This window comes from Dermacentor variabilis, chromosome 2, assembly GCF_050947875.1.
Source record: "Dermacentor variabilis isolate Ectoservices chromosome 2, ASM5094787v1, whole genome shotgun sequence".
NCBI classification, from domain to species: domain Eukaryota; kingdom Metazoa; phylum Arthropoda; class Arachnida; order Ixodida; family Ixodidae; genus Dermacentor; species Dermacentor variabilis.
This window is the reverse complement of record NC_134569.1, coordinates 96032865-96053413: the sequence shown is the minus strand read 5'-3', so window position 1 is coordinate 96053413 and position 20549 is coordinate 96032865. Positions and strand designations below refer to the sequence as shown.

General features: G+C 44.9%; 1 protein-coding gene across 16 annotated transcripts in view; it reads left to right on the top strand.

Annotated features, from left to right (window-relative positions):
• The window catches only part of LOC142572341 (E3 SUMO-protein ligase PIAS2-like), a 152428-nt gene that overhangs the window by 100767 nt on the left and 31112 nt on the right, over positions 1–20549 (top strand). For 12 of the 16 annotated variants that reach the window (XM_075681378.1, XM_075681376.1, XM_075681382.1 and 9 more), the window contains 2 exons: positions 1720–1899; positions 3036–3390. In XM_075681378.1, the coding sequence (XP_075537493.1) occupies positions 1720–1899; positions 3036–3390 (535 nt within the window). Of the gene's footprint in view, positions 1–1719; positions 1900–3035; positions 3391–6349; positions 8970–20549 lie in introns of those variants that run through there. The other 4 variants (XR_012826049.1, XM_075681389.1, XM_075681388.1 and 1 more) reach the window with 4 other exon arrangements.

The following is a 20549-nucleotide window of genomic DNA, read 5'->3' as shown; positions in this document are numbered from 1 at the left end:
AGAAGAAAATGAGAAAAATGAAAATACAATTTTTAGAGCAATTTTTGGCCTTAAAGTGGATCAGCAAAGTGGAACAGCAATTTTTGGGGCTTCGAATGTTTTGAGTAGTAAGTGTCTTTTGAAACAAGTCAAATATGCGAAGTATTAAATATTTGCACAGCTATAATTAAAAGAAAGTAAGGACTCAACCTTGATGTATTTGTCGGCATTGCCTGTGCAGAAAGGCCCAAACATGGAGAAACGGATGAAATTGTCGTCACTTATGTAATCGGCACTACAGTTAGGGTGGATAAATTCAAAGAGAAGTTCAGCATGTATTTTCACTGCTAATAAAGGGAAATGTTTTTTCCGACAAAATGCAAGTAGAGGTTCGAGGGACTAATCCACCAGCGTGAACTGATTTAGCGTTGCAAACAAGAGGAACAGGTGGGCATACTGACAATTTGCTTCTCCTTCATTTGCCACTTTGAATGATAACCATCGTCAAAAAGCAAAAAACTTGCACAAACATGCACTTTCCTTTTACAGTAGAACCCCGCTGTTATGTTCCTCACTGCTGCGTTTTCCCGGCTGCTACGTCGCTTTCATCCGGTCCCGGCATAGCTTCCATAGGATCCAATGTATAAGGAACCCCGCTGTTACGTAGTAGCTGTGAAAACGTTCCCGCATGATGCGTCGCAACCCGAACCCGCCTGGGCTAAAGTAGGCAACGCGCTTCAACTGCCATTTTGGCTTTTGACAAGTTTTGACCAGGCTTGGCCGGGCTTGGCTATTGAACTGGCTGCAAGAAGCCGCACGCCAGTTCGAGAGGCCGCCACTAGGTGGCCATTCGTGTAAAATGCTCTCACTATCATCACTGTTATTACGGTCACCGCATGGTTTGTTGGGCGGGTCGACTCACGGAGGAAGGAAACTCAGGAGAGGCCCTGACGTCACTCTTCGGGAAGCTATAGCTAAAGAGAAGCCGAAAGTTGGCGTTGCTCCGCCTATCGGGCCAGCTCTCCTCTCTTGTTTACATTTCTCCCGAAACCGCGCTGCACGCAACCGGGCTGCTCGGACGCGCGCGCTCCGCAGCAATACTAAACAAACGTTAGCACGTTAGCATGATTACACCAAAGAGGGCAAAATTTCCCGCGGATATTCATTCGTCTGTTGCCGTTGCCTGGCGCGGTGACGACGAGGAGCACGAGTCGCATGATGCCGAGGGGTTGCCAAATCCTAGCTTTGGAGAAGCCGTCGCGGCTCTGGACCTCCTCCGCAGGTACGTCGCACCTCACAGCGACGCTGACAGCAATGCGGCCTTCCAGGCTATTGAGAAACGTGTGGTGATTTCTAGCGAGCGAAAGAAACGGGAAGCCACCATTCTAGACTCTTTTTAAGTCCTAAGCGCACCCTGTGGAAATAAATTGTCTATAGTTAAAGCTGCACTTTTTTCATTCATTTTCGGAGCTTTCCTCACTCTTGCGTTTTCCCGGCTGTTACGTTTTTTTTCCTCGGTCCGGTGAAAAACGTACGAACGGGGTACTGTAGTTGAGTTCGCACCATCACGGTTGGTAACAACTGTGATTGCACGTCCACGCTTGTGTACACACAGCAGGCAGTAGAAATATCCATTTCTTTTCCCTTTGGGGTGGTTTGACAATGCACTAGCTTGTCTTCCGAGTAATGAACCTTGTGTCATTAGGAATTTTTCTCTCTCTCTCTCTCTCTTCCTCTCAGCATCGAGGGATCCACCTGGTCGGCCCAGCAAGAAACCTCGGGTGGTGGTCATAGACCTGACAGCATGTAGCAGTGATGAGGAAGATGACGGTGGCCGCAGTTCGGTGCCCACGCCTGGATCTCACATGGGCGGGCCACCGCCGTTGGTCTCTGGTATTTCTGGAGGTGCACACTCTCAGGGTTTGTTGTTGCGCTGCACTTCCTTGCACTGGGAAGCTAGGGACAAGATAGCTAGTTACACCATTGCAGCTTTGTGTGAGCTGCTGTAATTGTGTTTAATTCGCCTAGTGCAAACCCTCCATACCAACCCAGAGTTCATGGCATGGTTAGTTATATCTCGCATGCTTTCTCGTCATATATAGTCTTCGCGGAATGAAACGTGGCAAACCACTCTATATGCGACCACTCTAGAGTACCATGTTACGTCACTAGGGATCTGGTCACTAAAGGTGATGCAGAGTCTGATCTTAAATGTACGAGCTAAATTTACGCCGATGTCACACAAACTGCAGACTGTGGAAATGAAAGTATGTGCATTAGTCTGCCCTAAATTGACTTGTTTCATTCCATGAGCACTGTGCATGCATATTATTTAAAATATGAACAGTTACCATGGTGGGCTTGCTGCATTAATTTTTGAACATGTTATAAGTAAACCTGCCTATTTGGAAAACACTGTTGCCTTAGTCAGCTGTGCTATACATGCTCCTGCACATACAGCAGGGAACCACAATTGCCCTCGTATTCTGTAACAATCTTCAACTCGCTCTTGTTCCACTCGACTGAGCTAAACACAGCTTCGGCCCTCGACTGAAGACTGCGCTATGCTTCTTGAAGATTACTGGGGAAATATTGACTGGACTTATTTAGCCATCATAAGTAATCGGTGCTCCTGGCAAGTGAAACAAATTCATCCAAGCGTGACAAATTCAGTCAAGCAGTACTACCGTTTAGTACATACTTTTTTTCAGCTCAGGCTAGCTAGGGCTTAACGAGTTGTCACTGTAATTTTAAGTCGACCCAACGTTATAACTGATATATTTGTGCATGGGGTATCGTCATGGGTGTCAGTACACCTTTAAGCATGACATTGCTAAATTAACAGCAAGTTTCAATGAGATGAAAAAGCCTCATGCAGTAGTACTTATAAGCTAAGTGTAGATCTAGAACATGAAGGCCTGTCATTTATCAAAGATCACAGGGCCAATTCATGCACGTTGAAGTAGACTGGGCATAGTGGTTTTGTCCTCGAAATGGGTACAACCTAAAACTTCATAACTGCACTGACCATTTCCCTCTTGTTACTCTTTGCACAGGAGGCCCTCCGTCAACTCCACTTGGCGGTGCCTTGTCCCCTCCGCCTGGGTCTTCGCCGCCATCTTCGTCGTCTGGTGGTACAGCACCTCTCATCTCCCTGCCTTCGCCCTCGTCTTCTTCATCTTCCTCGTCCTCTTCCTCGTCATCCTCATTCTCGAGCATTTTGGGCCCCGCAACGGGGCCTCCACTGGGACCCTCGCCGCCATCGTCTGTTGCCCCAACTGTGCCACCCTCGGCCAGCACGACAGGAGGCTCGTCTTCACTGCACTACTCGAGTCCCCCCCTTGGCCCTCTGGGCTCGGCCAGCAGTTCAAGCAGTCGCCTCTTGCCCTCCAGTGGACTTGTGGGCTCTGCGTGAGTACTTGACCTACTGCTTCTTTTGCTCTTGAGAGGTCTGCGAAGATACTTCAGCGACGCAACCAAAGTCATCTGCTGTTTCATAGGCCAAGCTTGGCCAGGGGTAGGAGTATTTGTACTCTTAGCCTTCCATTTGTGCCCAGATAACAATTCTGAATGTTCGTACTTGTTGGTTGCAAGGCTTGATGTGTGCCAAGTGTGGGCCAGTAACCACTTCGCCTGCTGTTGTGTTTCATAAAGTATGCAGTACTGCTTCTGTGATACCTTTGCTACATATCTATAATTTTTTCTACTTGACAACTTACGCAGTGGCACATTAAGTGCAAGCTAAGCATGTTAACTGTTTTCTTTTTCTTCTTTTTTTTTTTTTTTTTGCAATATCTCTGGAAGCAATAGATACGGCTGAGCGAAACTGTTTGCATTTGTGAATATCCGCATTGTACTTTGCATAGTCTTGGCATTAGTTTGATCAGATTCGAGTAATTAAAGGCACTAAAATACCGTAGTTACTCGCGCATAACCCGCACCTCTAACTTTGAACTCCACGAAAAAAGAAAAAAAATGCGTATAACTTGCACGTTTGCCTGAAAAAGAAAAGAAGAAGAAGAAGAAGAGCACTAGAAAGATACAACTGCACACGCAGTGATCATTTCGTTTTCAGAGCATTTATTCAAACAACCACTACCACATCACTGGTTATCCTATTCTCAATCGTCGCCGCTCTCACTGCTGCCATCCGAGGCTTCATCACTCTCAAAGACGTAGTCGTCCTCGGAACCATCCAAGCTGTTACTGATGACACATTTTTTAAAGCTTTTATGCACCAAGTCGGCCGGTATCGCTTTCGACGCATCCACAATATACTGGCACAGCAATGGAATATCGGGCCTTCGCACGCGTCCCGTTGGTGTGAGGGAATGAAGGCCATTGGCCATCCACTGGGCATACAGCTGCTTTACATGTGCCTTGAACGGCTTGTTCAGGCACACGTTGAGTGGCTGTAGCATGGATGTTATGCCGCCAGCTATTATAACGAGGTCGGTGCCGGTCTCAGCGAGGCGAGCGTTCACCGCATCAGTGTAGTGGCCTCGGAAGGAATCCAGTACGAGCATCGACCGGCGTGCCAGCAAGCACCTGGTCTTCGTTCCCAGATTACTTGAAGCTAGTCACCGACTATGCCACTGTTCATCCAGGAATTTTCTTCCGCACGCACAACGATTCCTGGTGGCAGTGGGGTGCTAGGTAGCGTCTTGCGTTTGAAGATGCCATACGGGCGCAGTTTCGTGCCGCCAGCCAAAGCACATAACATGACTGTGCAGCACAGCTTAGCATTTCCGCCGGTCAGCACGCCGACTGATTTAGAACCCTTTCTTTTCGTGGTCATGTCCATCGGCATCTCAATGTACACAGGTGTCTGATCAGCATTTCCCACCTGAGACAGCAAATAGCTGTGCTCCTTCTGGATGACATATCGTTGAAAGTTCAACAATTTTTCCTCTTAGGTATCGGGAAGCAGCTGGCATATGGTTGTTTGCCGCCGCATAGAAAATCCATGTCTTCGTATGAAGCACTGAAGCCATCCATGGCTTGCATGGAACTTGCATGGAATGTTCATTTCCCGAGCTAACTTCAGGGCTTCCATTTGCGCCATCTCAATCGAAATAGCATGGCCACTTCTCTGCTCCTCAATGAACTTGGCAAGCTGTGTCTCGAGGTGGGGGTATGCGCCAGTCTTCGGACTACAAAACGCTTGCCTGTCCCGGTTCGTTGTTTCAAGACTTTTTTCTTCCTCCAGTAACGAATGCACGACTCATTGACGTCATACTGTCTCGCAGCAGCTCTGTTGCCGATTTCTTCAGTAGTGGCTATAATCTTTTGCTTCTCTTTTGCTGTGAAAGACTGCCGCCAAGTCTCGCTCACGACACCAAAACAAAGCAGGCAAACAGTGTAAACTGGGGCGTAGTACATAAAACAGCACCTGACACTAGGCTCAACAAGGCTGGCTGAAAAAAACGTGGCCAATGGCATGGGGCAGAATAAACGGACTATGAATGTGGATTTGGCTATGCCTTTCGTTGGCCCCTCATCAGCTTGACAAGCTTCGATGGTGATGGGGATGGCAGACTACACGGGGAGGCCGCCGCGCATTGCCGTGAAGATCACACCCCCCAAGAAGAAAAAATTCGCAGATAACCCGCACCCCCACTTTTTAGGCATTTTCTTTTATTTAAGTTTTGGTGCGGGTTACGCGTGAATAAATATGGTAGTTATGAAACTATGCCAAAAGAAGTACTTGCGCAATGTTTGTTATGTGCATGTGTGGTGGCTTCTTGCTTACAAAGCAGCAGTAAGTTAGGTACAGTTATTTATTGTATTAGCATGATAATTATAAACCACTCGGTTTCCTCTCAAACACTCCACTTGTTCATTGATTTTGTTACTCCAAAGGATTTGCTGTGTTTTACAAATTGCTGTCTTGTGGAACCCTGGCTGGCTGTAGTAGAAGTGAACTGTTAGGACAATTTGCCATATATGCTTACTGTGTCCTAATTGTGCCAATGCCATAACCAGCAGCTGTAGAATGCTATTGATTAGATAGCTGGTTTCTTTGACCCTTGCATATGCAAGATTTTGCCCTTTTAATTAGGCCAAAGGGATTGAGGGCATGTGGTGTCATTGTGATGCATGTCCTGGTTAAAGACGCACTGCCACTCCCTGTGGCACGTCTTTCATAGTATTTTATATCAGTCTGTACATGAACTCAGTACCATCTGGAATAATGCAGAAAATAATTATGGCTGCTGAGATAGTCATAATGCTTTGCATGCCATTACTGTGACTGCACTCGTAGCACCCTCCATTGTTTTTCTAGCATGCTGCATCCCCTGTGAGTATCAGCAACTGGGTGGCGACTTCCCCATCCTCCCTCCCTCTCCCCCCCCTCCTTGGCTTTCAGGTGGTGGATATATTGACGCTATTGTAGGCGTGTGCGGTTGTTGATGCCAGTTGCCAGCCGCGCATGCTTGCCGTTTCCACCCATTTCGTGTAGGAAGAGAGCACTGTGCCGGTGAGCCTTTACACCTGTTGCTCCTTGTCCCCTTCTGGGACCGTCCTTTCTCCTCGTCTGTCTGCCTGTGCTGCGTGCTCTGTCCCTTGGGCATTGCCACTGGCCACTCGCCCCTGAAGCTCTGCATCTTTTCTCTTCGCACCTGCTTCTCTGGAGTTTGACCAGTTGCCAGCCCCCTCTTTTGGAGTCAGCTGAAGCCAGAGGCTGCCAGTTCTTTTTCTTATTTTTTTTTTCTTCCCTAGTGAATCCTGCCTTCTTTCACAAAGAGTATTGAGGAACTTCTTACCATGTCCAAATAGTCTGGCCAGTGTTTTGAAAGGCAGACCTATCTTTGTCAAGGCACAGATAGGTCCATCTTTTGGAACTTTGGCCGTCCTGTTTAATATACCTTGGCCCAATTCATATATGCCCAGCTATGTGTGTGCCGCACTAACTACAGGGTCAGTCCCAAGTCGGCTGTCATTTCTGGCCAGTTTCTTTGTGATTGCATAGGGCAGGGCTGAGAATACTTGCAAGCACCTTCAGCTCAAACTAGTTAGTTTGCACATGTCTTGGTGTTCGTATTAAGACAGGTGCTCGCACTATCTCACAAACATTGTTTTGTGTTTTGCAAATAGGTGGAAGAGCATTTAAAGGTTTAAGTGCAGACAGAAAGTTGCCTTCACTTTGTTAGTTGACATTATTGCCCATTGCATTTAGCAGAGAGATGAGTTGGCTTGCGGGCATTCGCTGAAAGAAGCCCGGGTGCAAGCATCTTGGCCTACATACCAGGAGCAGGGGCAAAACTCACAATACTTCCATGCTCTGAGCACGTGATACAGTTTTTATCATTAATCATTCCGGGTCTTGTAGAAAACCCCTGCTGTATAATGTCAGGGGTAAAATGTAGTGAAGCGCACATTGCCAAGCTGCAAGTTATGCGAGTGAGCTTGGTTAGCTTTAGACTCAAATATACAGGTCATGGAAAGAAAAATATAAAACGTACTATAATGACCTTCTGGCCCACTCCACAATGGAATTAATAGTTTATTTCTTGGCTTAGTTCTTAGTAGTGTGTCGATGATATTTGTGGTACTTATTCAGGCCTGAGTGATGCATCTCCCAAGTTGACAAACTACCTTTTCAAAGGACCTGATGTCTTCTTACTTATGCTTTTCTGGACTGTGGCACCACACGTCATAAGCTCTGGTGTTGTGAATTCATTGAGTCTGTCTCTAGCACTCAATTCTGCCATCATACATTGCGACTTTGGTATGGCTAGTATTTGTCCAGGCTCCAAGGTAGCTAGGCTTGATTTTTTATGATGCATTCGTCTTTTGTAGCTCATCAAATTTGGTGCCTCATGGAGATAGCACTCTAGGATTTGCTTGTTGTGCATCAGCCCGATATCTGCGCATCTACGGTAAAACCTTTGCTAATACGTATGTGGCAGGGAGCGTGGATCAGGCACCCACTAAGCAATGTACTGATTAACTGACAATGGAAGATCACAGGCTCTAGGTATACCGGCCTAAGAATGTTAATTCTCACTGAAACACGCATGCGGACAAGCTTTATTTGCGAGCAGGCAGCAAAAAAATCTTATTTTCACTTGCTGCCATGGCAGCCTTGCAGTGATGACAGCATCCTAAAATGCAGCAAAGCCAAGAGCCAGTTTCTCCATCAAGCCCCACTTCTCTGCAAACACCCTCCTGGCATTCAATGCACTGGCCGTGTTGGATATGAAAGGGCCATCATGCATGTCGTCGTCCATGACAATGATGTGGAAGCTCTAGAAGCTATGGGAGCATAAAGCACGTCACTATTGGTGGCGACTGCAGTGCGGTCGAGGTCCGTACGCCGCAATTTCGCTATCTATCGTCTGCGTGCACAACATTACACTGATTCCACTTGTATGTGGCGAAAAATTAATATGACACACTAACCATTTGGCATGTTTTAAGCGACTACAGCTTAAGCAGTCAGGCAATACATTAGGTTCAGTGGCGACAGGGCAGGGGATTCATTGCAATTATATTTCAACCGGAATTACTTATTGAGTACGTATTAACAAGGTTTTACTGTATATCTAATATCTGCCTTTACTGCATTACCCATTTTTCTTTGTTTCTCTTCAACATGTCCAGGTCGAAGCTTCAGTGATCTTTGGCATTCAACACACAGTGGCGCTGTTGACCGTGCTTTGTCATGCAGCATGTTTAAATTGGCAATCTAGGGCCACCTGCATTCTGAACCAACTGCTGTCGCCACTGCAGTGTCACACGTGTAATCCTCAAGTCGTTTGTCAGTATTTTAATGTCATGTTGACCAAGAAAATTTGGATTCATGCCTCACCACTCATTGTTTTGGTAGCTGGAGAAGAATGCCAGCGATTCTCAGGATTTAAAGTGTCCAAACACACTGCAAAGTGTACTGTGCCCTAATGTAACAACCTCAGTGACCTTGAGTAGTTGTGTTATCTCGGTTGCTCAGTTCTGCATGTTGCAAAATAAATTGCTTGCTGCAGCCACCCTGGCTTTCCCCTGCTTCTTTTCACTTTGCCCTGCTTGGTGGCATGGCACTCGAGCGCATGGTGTATGCATGGCTGTGACTGAGTGTGACGAAGGCAAAAGCTACGTTGATGTTGCTTTGCCCAGGCCATCTGGTGTAGGTGCATGAATGACTGCAAGTGCATGCTGTCTGCTTTCGTGTGCTTTAATTTGCTACAGGACAGTGGGGCTTTTTCCACCTACAGGAGCTGCACGAAAGCTTGGGGGAAAGCAAAAGCCCTTCTTACATCCCTCCCGCTTCTAAAAAAGAAAAGAAAAAGTAAAAAAAAAAGTTGGTTCCGATAACTCGTGCAACATCCTGGTTGCACTGCCTTACCTGGCTGCAGCAGCCACACGCCATTCTTGTAGCAGAATGTAGAAACTACTCTGCTCTTGGTGATAGCTGCACAGGCTTGCAAGGTGAAAGCTGTTTTGCCAGCTTGAATTTTGTGAAGGCCCATTTGCAAAATACCCACCTTAAAGGCAAACTAACAAAATTTCAAACAATGTTAAAAAAAAAATCTTGGTTTCAGGCAGCATAGATGTAAAGCAGCCTCCATGCAAAATTTTGGATTTAAAGAGTGCATGTATCACAAAGAGCTTGGAAAAATAGATGCTTTTTATATGGGAACTGAACAAATTCTGTCATTACTGCTTGCCAGAAGTGATGCATGACCTAGCTGAGATTAGGGGCACTATACTTGCTGACAACTTTCAGTGGCAACGATGCGAAAGCTACGGAGGCAAAGTGCACACAAACAAGAGTGCTCCCGAAAGGAGTCCCACATTCTCATCTGCATTAGTTTAACCCTTTGAAGGTTTTTGCCGTACATGTACGGCGGCGGTTTTCTGTCCCGCAAGTTCTTTGCCGTACGGGTACAGTTTCGACCCTCCGTTTGAAATTTCGTGCCATAATGACGATGCATACTTACTGGGAGGTGCTGCCACCTCTTGGTACTTGCAAGAAGCGTTTGAAATTTGTGCTACCTTCTTGGGGACATAAAGAGAACTGATTTCTAGCTTCAGCGTGTCGCGCAGACTGCGGCAACACCCCTTTTGCGGCTTCGGTTTCGCCGCGTGATCGCAACGGGGGCGTGCGAAACGTCATCTTTCTCTTTTTCGGCGCTCCCTTGTAGAGGCAGTGGAAGTTGATTTCTATCTTGATTGGCGCTGCTCTTAGCATGTTTATAACTGCCGCTCGCGAGGTGTTCTCGCTCTCAGCGACAACGCACTTTCACGGTTTCAGTTCCTCCACGTGATCGCGACAGAGGCCCGCGAAATTTAATTTTTCTCTTTGTCAGCACGCTATCGCAGGGGCGGTGGAAGTTGATTTCTATCTTGATTGGCACTGCTCTTAGCTTGTTTATCACTGCCGCTTGCGAGGTATTCTCGCTCTCTGCGGCAGCGCACTTACGCGAGAGGGTGCCTCAGACCTCTGCTCAAGGCAGCCGCACGCAGAGATGTCATATGTGCGCCAACACAACTCATCGCTTCAAGAGAAGAACATACACGCATTTTAGGTGTGCAGACTGCGATAAGGCGCTGTGCGGAGACCCGTGTTTCAAGGAGTACCACACTCTGAAATACTATTGAACATTTTGCATTTCTGAGTGATGCCAACACCAAAACCCTGTTCCTTATTTTTTTTACTATTTATTCTTGACTTTATACATCTTGTACATTCAAGATCTGCAATAAAATAATTCGACCCTCAAATGGTTAAGCAGAGAAGAGAAAACAGCTTGTGTACAACAGCAAAATAAGACGAAATGCACCAGTGAGTGTTAAATTTGGTCTGGTTTCCCTTTTTTCTCTTCCGTGTTTCAGAAAATGTGAAACCGAAGCTGCACTGATTTGGTATCTGCTACAAGAAACCAAAAGCAGGGTTATACACAGGTGGACTACTTGGCGCATTTACACATGTGCACAAGCTTGCCCCTGTAGCTTTCTCTACATTGCCACAGAAAGTTGCCTGTGGGTATAGTAGGCTGCCCGCAGCGCACTAAGATCTTGTAGGTGACACGTTCGGTTTGATGTCATATCCGTTAAACACCAGGCGCATGCATAATCTACCTAGGTGCTATTTAACGAGGGACATGGGTTGTTGAGCTAATTGTCTTATATTTTGATAAATCCGATAAAACTGCATATGCTCATTTAGTGTTTTGTGTTCATTTTAAATATCCAACTATATTTTGCGTGCGCATAGTAGTTGCCATGATGATTAGTAATTACCTTCTATTGTTTGTCAAAATAACTAAATTTACCTGCTATAGGGAAAGCTGCAAACAACCTATAGCTGGCCACTACAATGCATAAGGATAGCAATGCTGGAAACAGATTTGAAATTGAACAATTATTTGTCATGAAGTTGAAGTTGAAGTTCTGTGTTTACAGCATCAATAATATGAGCAAATGTAAATGTAAATAAAGAAAATTGGAGCTGAAAATAAAGAAATCTCTTCCCAGCGTTGCTTTCTCAGTACATTGAGATCTGTGCTTAAAAAGAAGCTCTCGCTGTCCTAGATCCAAAGATATCGATAGAGCAAACAAGCAAAGTAACCAAAAACAATGTTTTGAAAAAAAATGAGAAAAAAGAACTTTACCCAGTGCTATACAGTAAAAGCTATTTACATATTTAGATTCAGAATTGACTAGTAAGCAGCAGCACTTCAAGCTTAATGCATTTATCTTCATATAGCAAAAAAAAGTTACAGCGGTAACAGTCTTATTGTTTCCAGAAACAGGTAGGCTGAGGGAAAAGCTTGTTTTTAGAAAAACGGACAACTCGAAATCGAGAATATAATGAAGTACTTACATGTTACCAGTTGTAACAGGCTAGTATGCTGCCAGCACATGCCCCAGTATGTATGCCTCAGTGTGAAACGTTTGCTATAGAAAAAAAATCGTCATTAGCTGATTACCAAGACAGCAGAGCATTTATTGAATCCCGGCTTAGGGTAGCAAAGTGCATCTACATCACATTTGAGCCAGCCACGGCTGCATCAGTGTTAGCAAGAAAATCCAATTTTAACGCGATAGCGTTAAGGAGCTCGTGTCGCAAAAAAGCCGGTGTCGTCGGTGTCGGCGTTGGCCGTGAGCGATAAATCACGGCAGGCACTTCATAAATAAAAAGCAACTTCCAAGATGGGCTGGGTGGGGATCGAACCAGGGTCTCCGGAGTGAGAGACGGAGACGTTACCACTGAGCCACGAGTTCGATGCTTCAAAGCTGTACAAAAGCGCCTCTAGTGAACGCGGTGTTGCCTTAGAAACGAGCTGTTTCTAAGGCTCAGGCGTGCGTCGCTTGCTCAGGCACACATTTCGTTGTCGCGCCGAACGCTGCGTTGCTCGACGCTCACCGCGTCCGATGCGGGGTGCGTACTCGCTGCGCCGTAGCCCATTGTCTTACACCCCTTGGCGGGTCGACGGGAACGCTGTCGCGTTCCACTCTTGAAGGCGAAGCTTAAGCGTCCTCCAATTTTTTCGCTTGGCAGCCGGTGTTGAAGCAAAGTCTTGCAGTTTTTCTTGAGCCTTCTTCATTTTCTCCAAATCATTCTGCTGCAGTAGTTGTGCTGGAATGCCGCGTGAACCTTGGCCGCTGCCAGAACCACTTTAATCTTTTAAGCCTATTTCACAGTTGGCAAAGGTAGGCTCCAGCGGTGCTCGGCACGAGTAGCAAACTATTGCCGGCATCTTCCAAAGCTACTGTGCACTTTCTAAAACCTATTTTTCTTCTTCTGTTCGCCGAATTTATGGCTTGTAGCAAACTGAATTTGTCATCATTTCGTGCCAAGTTTCACACGCCTGAGCAGACAGTGGTGAAAATCCACCAATGGCATGCCGGGCTTGCAGTCACATGCCTCAGTCGATGAATGGAATTACACATGGGTACAACTTTCTCGCAGGTTTTTTCTTCCTAGCCATTCAGGACACACAGTAGCGGCAGCACAAAAAGTAAATGAGAAGAGTGGCTCTCTTAAACAAGACGCAAGGAGGCTGTGATCGGAAACTTATGATGGCAACTACGCGTCATGGATAAAGGCCCTTTTTTGCACTTTTGTCGGTTAAAATACAACTTGCAAACGTGATGCAAAATGCCATTGCGACCAAAATATTGGTACAAGATGCTTGAAAATTTCTGAGATAATGCATGCGTGTGTATAAAAAAAAAAAAGCGATTTTTCCGCGATTTTTCTGTCTCGAAGCCCCCTGTCCCCCCTTAAAGGCTGATAGTAAAAAAATTACTAGAGATGGTCGAGTGTTAACTTTTTTGGCTATGAATCATAAGCATTGAATATCAAATAGTTAAATGCATAGACATACATTTACAGCAAGACTACTTATTTTATAATAATTAGGCACCACACGTTTACTGAATAGAGAGGAAGCAGACTGCCAACTATCACGGACACTTAGCATCAGTTTTCTAAGAATGAATGGCTGCTGTATTTCTGGCATTTTCATAAATGCTAAATATGTGGTTGTTGGAGACTGAAGTCGTTGAAGAAGAATGACTAGACTGCAAGAAACACTAAATTACAGTTGTACAAGCGCCAATTACGCCATTTTGATAATGTGATCTGCGCCAAAATGTCCTGACCAGCTGCAAAAGTTCTCTGTAGCCCAGCCATTAGTACAAGCCATTGTACAAGCCATCTTTTGCGACAAGCGACAATCTGTGTCAAATCTGTAGCACAAACGAGAGCCGTGTTACAAGACAAGTTCAACTTGTGTGTCTTGCCGTTGCTGCACTGCATGAGAGACAGCTCAACCATATCACGCGCCTCGCTGTCTGGACATAGCAAATAGCAGCATATCTTCCTTTTTCCATGTGAATTGATACAATCAGAAATAAATTGTTATCAAAAGAGTGCATTTTGCAATTGTAGGTTTTTGTTTTTGACCGCAGTATGCTACGGTTTCACTTCAAAGCTGGTTAGGCCTAGCTGCGTGGTTCACATGAAAACTCTGCCCTGGTGGGGCAATGCGGGAGAAGCTTGCTGCCATCGTATTCGTTCCTTAAGAAAGAGAGTATTTTCGTAAATTCCGCAAGCAAAGAGAAATAGTTACGTGCAGCACACTGCTTAATGCATCGGCACAGCAAAGTGCATTGTATTTACACTATCTGGACAAAATTTGCCCATTAATTTGTCTGTTGTAGACAATTCTGTTAGAGACAAGCTTTTTAAAAGCAAAACTTGTTGCATTGAAAATATAGGCAGACCTAACTAATTGAGAATAATAGTCTGGTATATCTGAAAGTAGCTTGTATGCAAATCCATTGTAACTGGCACGGATTATTCTCTGCTTTCTAAGCTCATAAAAGCACTTCTTACTCTACCCCACGGCAATGCTGACCTAGAATGGGGCTACAGTGTAAATAAATGGACTAGATGGACGAAAGTCACTGAGTATAGCTAGCATTAATGGAATGCTCCATGTCAAGGGTTTCTTTTTGTGCTACGATGGTGCTGCAACTAACGTGCCTATCAGCCTTGACCTTTTGAGCAGCTTGAAGCAGTCTCGTGCAACGTACGTGCAGAGGATGGGGTGAAAAGAGCACAAGCTTTCGAAAGGCAACAGAAGAGCCTGCCTCAGAGCAGTCCACTCTTGGAAGCAGAAAAGAGCTTTAGAGGACCAAGTGCCAGCCAGCAAGGCATTGCCCATGAGTTCTGAGGAAATAATCGACATGTGTGAAGCTAAAAGACATAAGGTAGAAAGTTGCCATGTGCTTTTAACGAAAAGAAATGCAAGCCTTGAGTAAGCACTTAATAAACTTGGAGGAACTCGAAAAGGAAATCTTAAAAAAGGCAAAGAATTGAGGCCATGGCACTGACGTCTGCACTAGTCATGCATGTGCTGCTAGTTAGCTTATAACAACACAAGGCCAACAGACGCTTTTGTGGTCATGGTTAACCCTTTCAGGGTTGGGTGTTTTTTAGCCATATGCAAGCGCCCAGGGTCAATTTTTGTTATTGCAGATTCCAGTTCTGAGGGACCTATTACGAAAAAGAAATGTGCCTTAATTTTTCTAAGGTAACTGTAAAGTGAGAAAAAAATATTTTGCGTTAATTTAACCGAGGATTTTAACGTACGGGAATGCAGCTGCGTCCCGCTCATTTTTTGTTTTTCCAGACTATGGTTAGGCACATTTGCTTCGTCGAAAGTTGTCGAAGAGTTGTGGCGTTCTCGCAGCCTCTCATTGATACGCCGGCCTGTTTGGCCGATGTAAACTTGCCTCTACCGAGGATTTTAACGTACGGGAATGCAGCTGCGTCCCGCTCATTTTTTTGTTTTTCCAGACTATGGTTAGGCACATTTGCTTCGTCGAAAGTTGTCGAAGAGTTGTGGCGTTCTCGCAGCCTCTCATTGATACGCCGGCCTGTTTGGCCGATGTAAACTTCAATTTCAGCGGGATCTCGTACACCACACCTGTCGCGCGTTGGTTTATATGTATTGTTTATTCATGAATAACAATAAAAAAATATGAAATAACTTACAAGAATTAAAAATTTGATGCATTGTTGTACACATAGTTCAAGGCTTAGAATATGTGCACACGAGAATATTTCGCAAGCCTCAAATGTTCCTGCTCTTACGCTAATATTTATGTCCATTAGAAAAAAAAGAAAATTGGCATGCTTTTTCAAGTGTACAGACGCTGCCGTAAATATACGACATCGACCATTTTGGACTTGTTCGCTGCGCCGTATATTTACATCATTGACTTGACAAACTCAAGCCCCTCAGTGCCCCTTCTCTAGTTATCTCGTAGTTATATGCAAAGCTTATAGTCATATGCAAAAATAATTTGGTCTTGTCATAAGTGCATCTGGTGTAGGCAGATGCTGCTCAGGTGGAAGAACTGTTTGGTGTATAAATAAGTTGAGGCTAGTCACGTTCTAGACTATTCAGATGCTATTCATGCATGAGAGCCTTTTGAAGTACAAATGACTCTGTTTGCAGCTTCTATACCAACCTTTTTCTTCTATGCTTTGTTGCTTTGCTTGGTCCTATAAATATTCAAAGCACTTAGATCAACCTGCTTTGCAGGGTGGTATGAATTCACCAAGCTTTGCAAGTTCCTGCAGAATTCATTGGTCATTTTGCAGGACCTTGTCCACTGTATCTGAAGCATGAGTGCGCTGAAGTTTAATGGCTTGTAGCTGTGTCACATTGCTGGGGTTAGTTGTAAATAGTTGCTGTAAAAGTTCACATCTTATTGTTTTCTGTTCCAAAAGTAAACTTTCTTCTCTGTTAAACTCCCCTAGATTTAGAATTGTCGGGCTCGAACAAGGTATTTCCCCCCCCCCCCATAACTTGCTCCAAAGCTACAATGTTCTGCACTGCCCACTTTGTTTCTGCATTGCTTCGAAAACTTTTGTTGTTTCACTTCTGATAACTAAACTGCTTGGTTTAGCAGGCAGAGCAAAGTAAGCGCACTTCAACATTCGGTTGTTGCGAAATATTTGGTTAGTTTCAGTATTTGGAAATATCAAATATAGTTAATTTTTAGTACGAATAGTTAGGGTGTAATGTTCAATTCATATTCAAAACTTTGTATATTTGCTCACCTCTGAAGCTTAGACAATTACCCACCCTGCATGCTTGCCAAGATTGCTTCAATAGTATATAGAATAGTGAACAAAAAGGTATCTTGCAGTCTGGGTGCTCTGAGCTGAACTGCTCAAAAATTGCGCATTGGTTATGTGAAACGACTAGCCTAGAGCAATAGCCTCTTGAACACGCACTGCCTTAGGTCATTTTCATCAACATCGCCTACCCATCATGCACACAACTTGCATATTCCAAGATATGTCCCAAGAAAACTGTATACCTGAACCAGTATGTGTAAATATGTGCGCTATGGTGAGAGAAACTTTAATGAGAATTCGTAGTTGTCCAAGTGAAAGGCTTGGCATGCTGCTGAAGGTTTAATATATATATAGTAGTAATATATATGTAGGCAACAGGGAGCACCATAAAATGAACAAAGTGGAAGGTGAAGCTTCACTGTCAATAAACAAAATGTTATCCATCTTTGCACTCTAGCTGCAGCGGGGGGGGGGGGGACATGGCAAAGAAGTGTAGGTAAGGAATTTCTCATAGAAAACATATTTTTGCTCACTACTCTATGTAGTTAAAACTTGATCTAACGAAACCCGATTTTATGAAGTTCCGATCTAACAAAAATTTCTAGTCCCCAACAGGTACCTATTGGCCTCGAGCTCCACCACTGGAAAAGCTGGCGCCACCATCGGCGTGACGTGCTAGGAGGGATCACGTGGACATAGCGGCCGCGTCGGCTGCATCGGGCGCGCCAAAGGGAGCTGAAAACGAGTTTAAATTCCCTCGAACGCTGCGGTCCTCATTTAGTGGCGAAATTTTCCCGCTTCGAGTGTCTCCTTTACAACGCTTGAAAGCATTACAATAGGTAGTGGCTGCCTTTGAAGGCGCGCAACATGGTAGGCTACTGCTCGGTGCCGCAGGGCCGGACGCACTTAACGGAGGCCGGTGTCAGCCTTATTCACACGTAGCCGCAGGACAAGAAGCTGCGTGAAGCTTGGCTCGGGAAACATAAAACCGGCAAACAGTCATCGGCTGCAACTCGGGTATGCAGCAAGCACAGACGCGAGGAAGATTTCTGCTACGGCGCCCGGTCTGCGATGTTCTGAAAACGCGCACTGAGACGCTCGCCCGAGTCCGCTGCCCGACTAATGTCATGACGGTTTGGTGTATGAACTTGTCGATGCTATAGATACTGGCAAGTTCAGTAGAGTCGAAAGGCAGCGGTAAGAAGCACATAAAAAAAAAGCATATGGTCATGTTTGTGTTATGAATTAATGCACTGGATTACAAAAAAGGAGCAGAGGGAAATTGCACGCTGAGAGCACCGATAAACATGCAGTGCGACGCAACTCGAGAAATAGTATTGAAAGGTCAAAGAATTTAGAAGAAAAAAAAGATTGAATCGTCGCGACGGCACATCACAGTCCCCGTAGGCGTCGAAGTCTCTACAATGAAATTATTTTTGAACAGCTCTGATAGCGCCCACGCAACAATGGCCTAAAGCTCATGGCACGGTGCGAAAACGCGCGCGCGGAGAAAGCGAAACAGTGCGCGGACAAGCATGCAGACGCGCACTCGGTCGCTGCGAATCTGCGCGATCGCTGCATTGAGGCTCCGTTCTATTACACTCCATTTAGTTATACAAACACTATAAGAACATATTTCGCATAGTTTTCTCTCAGCGTTTACCTACCTTTCACGCAAGAAGCCGGTTCGGGAGACTCCATCGCGGCGACCGCGCGCAGTGGCGTTCACTGTACGTATTCGGTAAAGAGATAGCGTCTGTAAACGATTGTGTGCTTTCAGTTTGCCCAAGATTATTATTCAGACAGTAAGAAACTTCTCTCGTTTCGAAAGTACTTACAGAAATGTCCGGGAGAGCTCGCGCGTGGTGTTTTCAGTGAGCGCTGACAGCAAAACCTATGAGGAGCGCGCCACGTGATCCCTCATACTACGCCAGCGAGGCGCTTCCGATAGATGGCGACTCCGTAACTCCTCGCCGCCAATAGGGTTGAGTGTTATCATGAAAAAGCAAACTAAAGCTATCGCATTAAACTTTTTGGCGCCATGGTCACATCCCTAGCTTTATTTTGAAGTGGCTGCACGTCGTACCCATGCACGGAACAGTCGACTCAACACCGCCTCGGTAGGGGCGGCGGAGGTTACTTTCGTTATTTCATGGTTTATGAGGCAGATGACTGGATTAGCGGCAAATACAATGGCGCGGTAGGTTTTATGTGTCGCTACGTTACAATTTTAGATTTCGAAGGACCGAAAAATTCCTTTCTTAATTTTATGAACTTCCCGATTTAACGAAATTATTCGAGTGTGGTCATCACTTTGTTAAATCAAGTTTCAACTGTAGGTTATTGCCTTAAACACCCACAGTATGAAGTATTGCACAAGGGGTGTACAACATGTATTACCAACACTCACTTATAACCAATTTAGTTGGTGAAATTTCATTGCAGTTGGCCTTTAGCCAGATGAGTACTGTACTGTAGAAATGCGAAAAGGTGTAGATAGGTTCATGGCATGTGAGAATTGACTTTAATGTTGCACAAAGTTACAAATACACCCTGTCTGTTCTTTGTAAAGGAAGCTTCATAGTTGAGAAATCTGTTCTGATCCAAGCACTAAAACACAGCACCACTGGCTTTTATGGTTTGTTGCTTCCATCTGAACTAATGTACGCTTGCTTTGGTAACTTTGTGACGAGTTGATTCACGCAAATTATTCACAAATCATTCACTTTGTGCATAGGAGATATGGTTAGGTTTCACATGGCATTTATCTGAGAAATGCTGTACAGGTACAAAGGGAACAGCTTTAATTATGCAATCTTCCATTATCTCAATTCATCTCATGGAAACAGTTTAGTGGACTTTGCAGTTAACATGCTTGACATAGTTGCATGCGCAAGATAGCCCCTATTTTGAAAAGCAGCTACATAAATCGGGCTTTGGAAAGCTGAAATGATAAGCAAGAGTGCTTGAAAAACGGGCATATGCGAGCTACCGACACTGTATGTGTCCCCTTAGCTTAGCTTTCATGCTCAGGTGCAGCCCTGTAACAGCAAGATGTTGGTTCTAGTGCCCTCTGCTGTTCACAAAGGAGATTGAGGGATGAGATACAGCCATTCCAATGAAATAGAATAATAGCGTGTGGCATATGTGTGGTCTGAATATTTACTGGTGATAGCCAGTTAACAGTACACCCAGAGCATTTTTGGTGGTTCTGCTCATTGTAAGTATGGTGCTGTACGCTGCTTCTTCCAATGTATGCTTGTACAGGCACATGGTCCCTGCATGGCCCCTGCATCATGCTGATCAAATGCTATAGCAGTGAGTGGCTGCTGTAGGGGCTAATCAACAAAATTCAACAGTCAAATGAGCATAAGCCAAGGTGCAATGATTAGATTAAAGGAACCCAGAAGTATGCAAGTGTCTTGAAAAGGATCACAAAGCAAGCATGTTGTGTGGAACCTTAAGTAGGGCTCAAGTTGCAGCAACGTGATACCATTGCCAAAAAGTTTCAAAATGAAACTGAGGACTATTGTGCATTCTGTAATTTGTAGAGAGGCCGAATAGCTCCGTGAATCTTTTGCAGCTGCGTGTGAGAACACTAAAACATAAGCATGCCTACCTAGTTCTATGGTTTTATCGTAAAGCAACCACTGTTCAGAGCTTATGATTGCCATAATGACACCAATAACATGATTTTATTGTTTGCATCCAATTTATGGTGCAAAACAGATTTCAATCAAATGCAAATACATTTGCTAACTGACTTTATTATACAGTTAAACCAGCCTGTAACGAACCTCTATAAAACGAATTCCTCGATACTCCAAGTTTTTCTGTTCTCTGCTGTTACTCAGTAGAAGCACATGTATTTGTGACAAAGTGACACCCTGGAAATAACAAATTCCCCCCGCCGACCACCGAGTGATCTTGCCTCATATTTTGTTACTTTTGCGCAAGCAGCAGT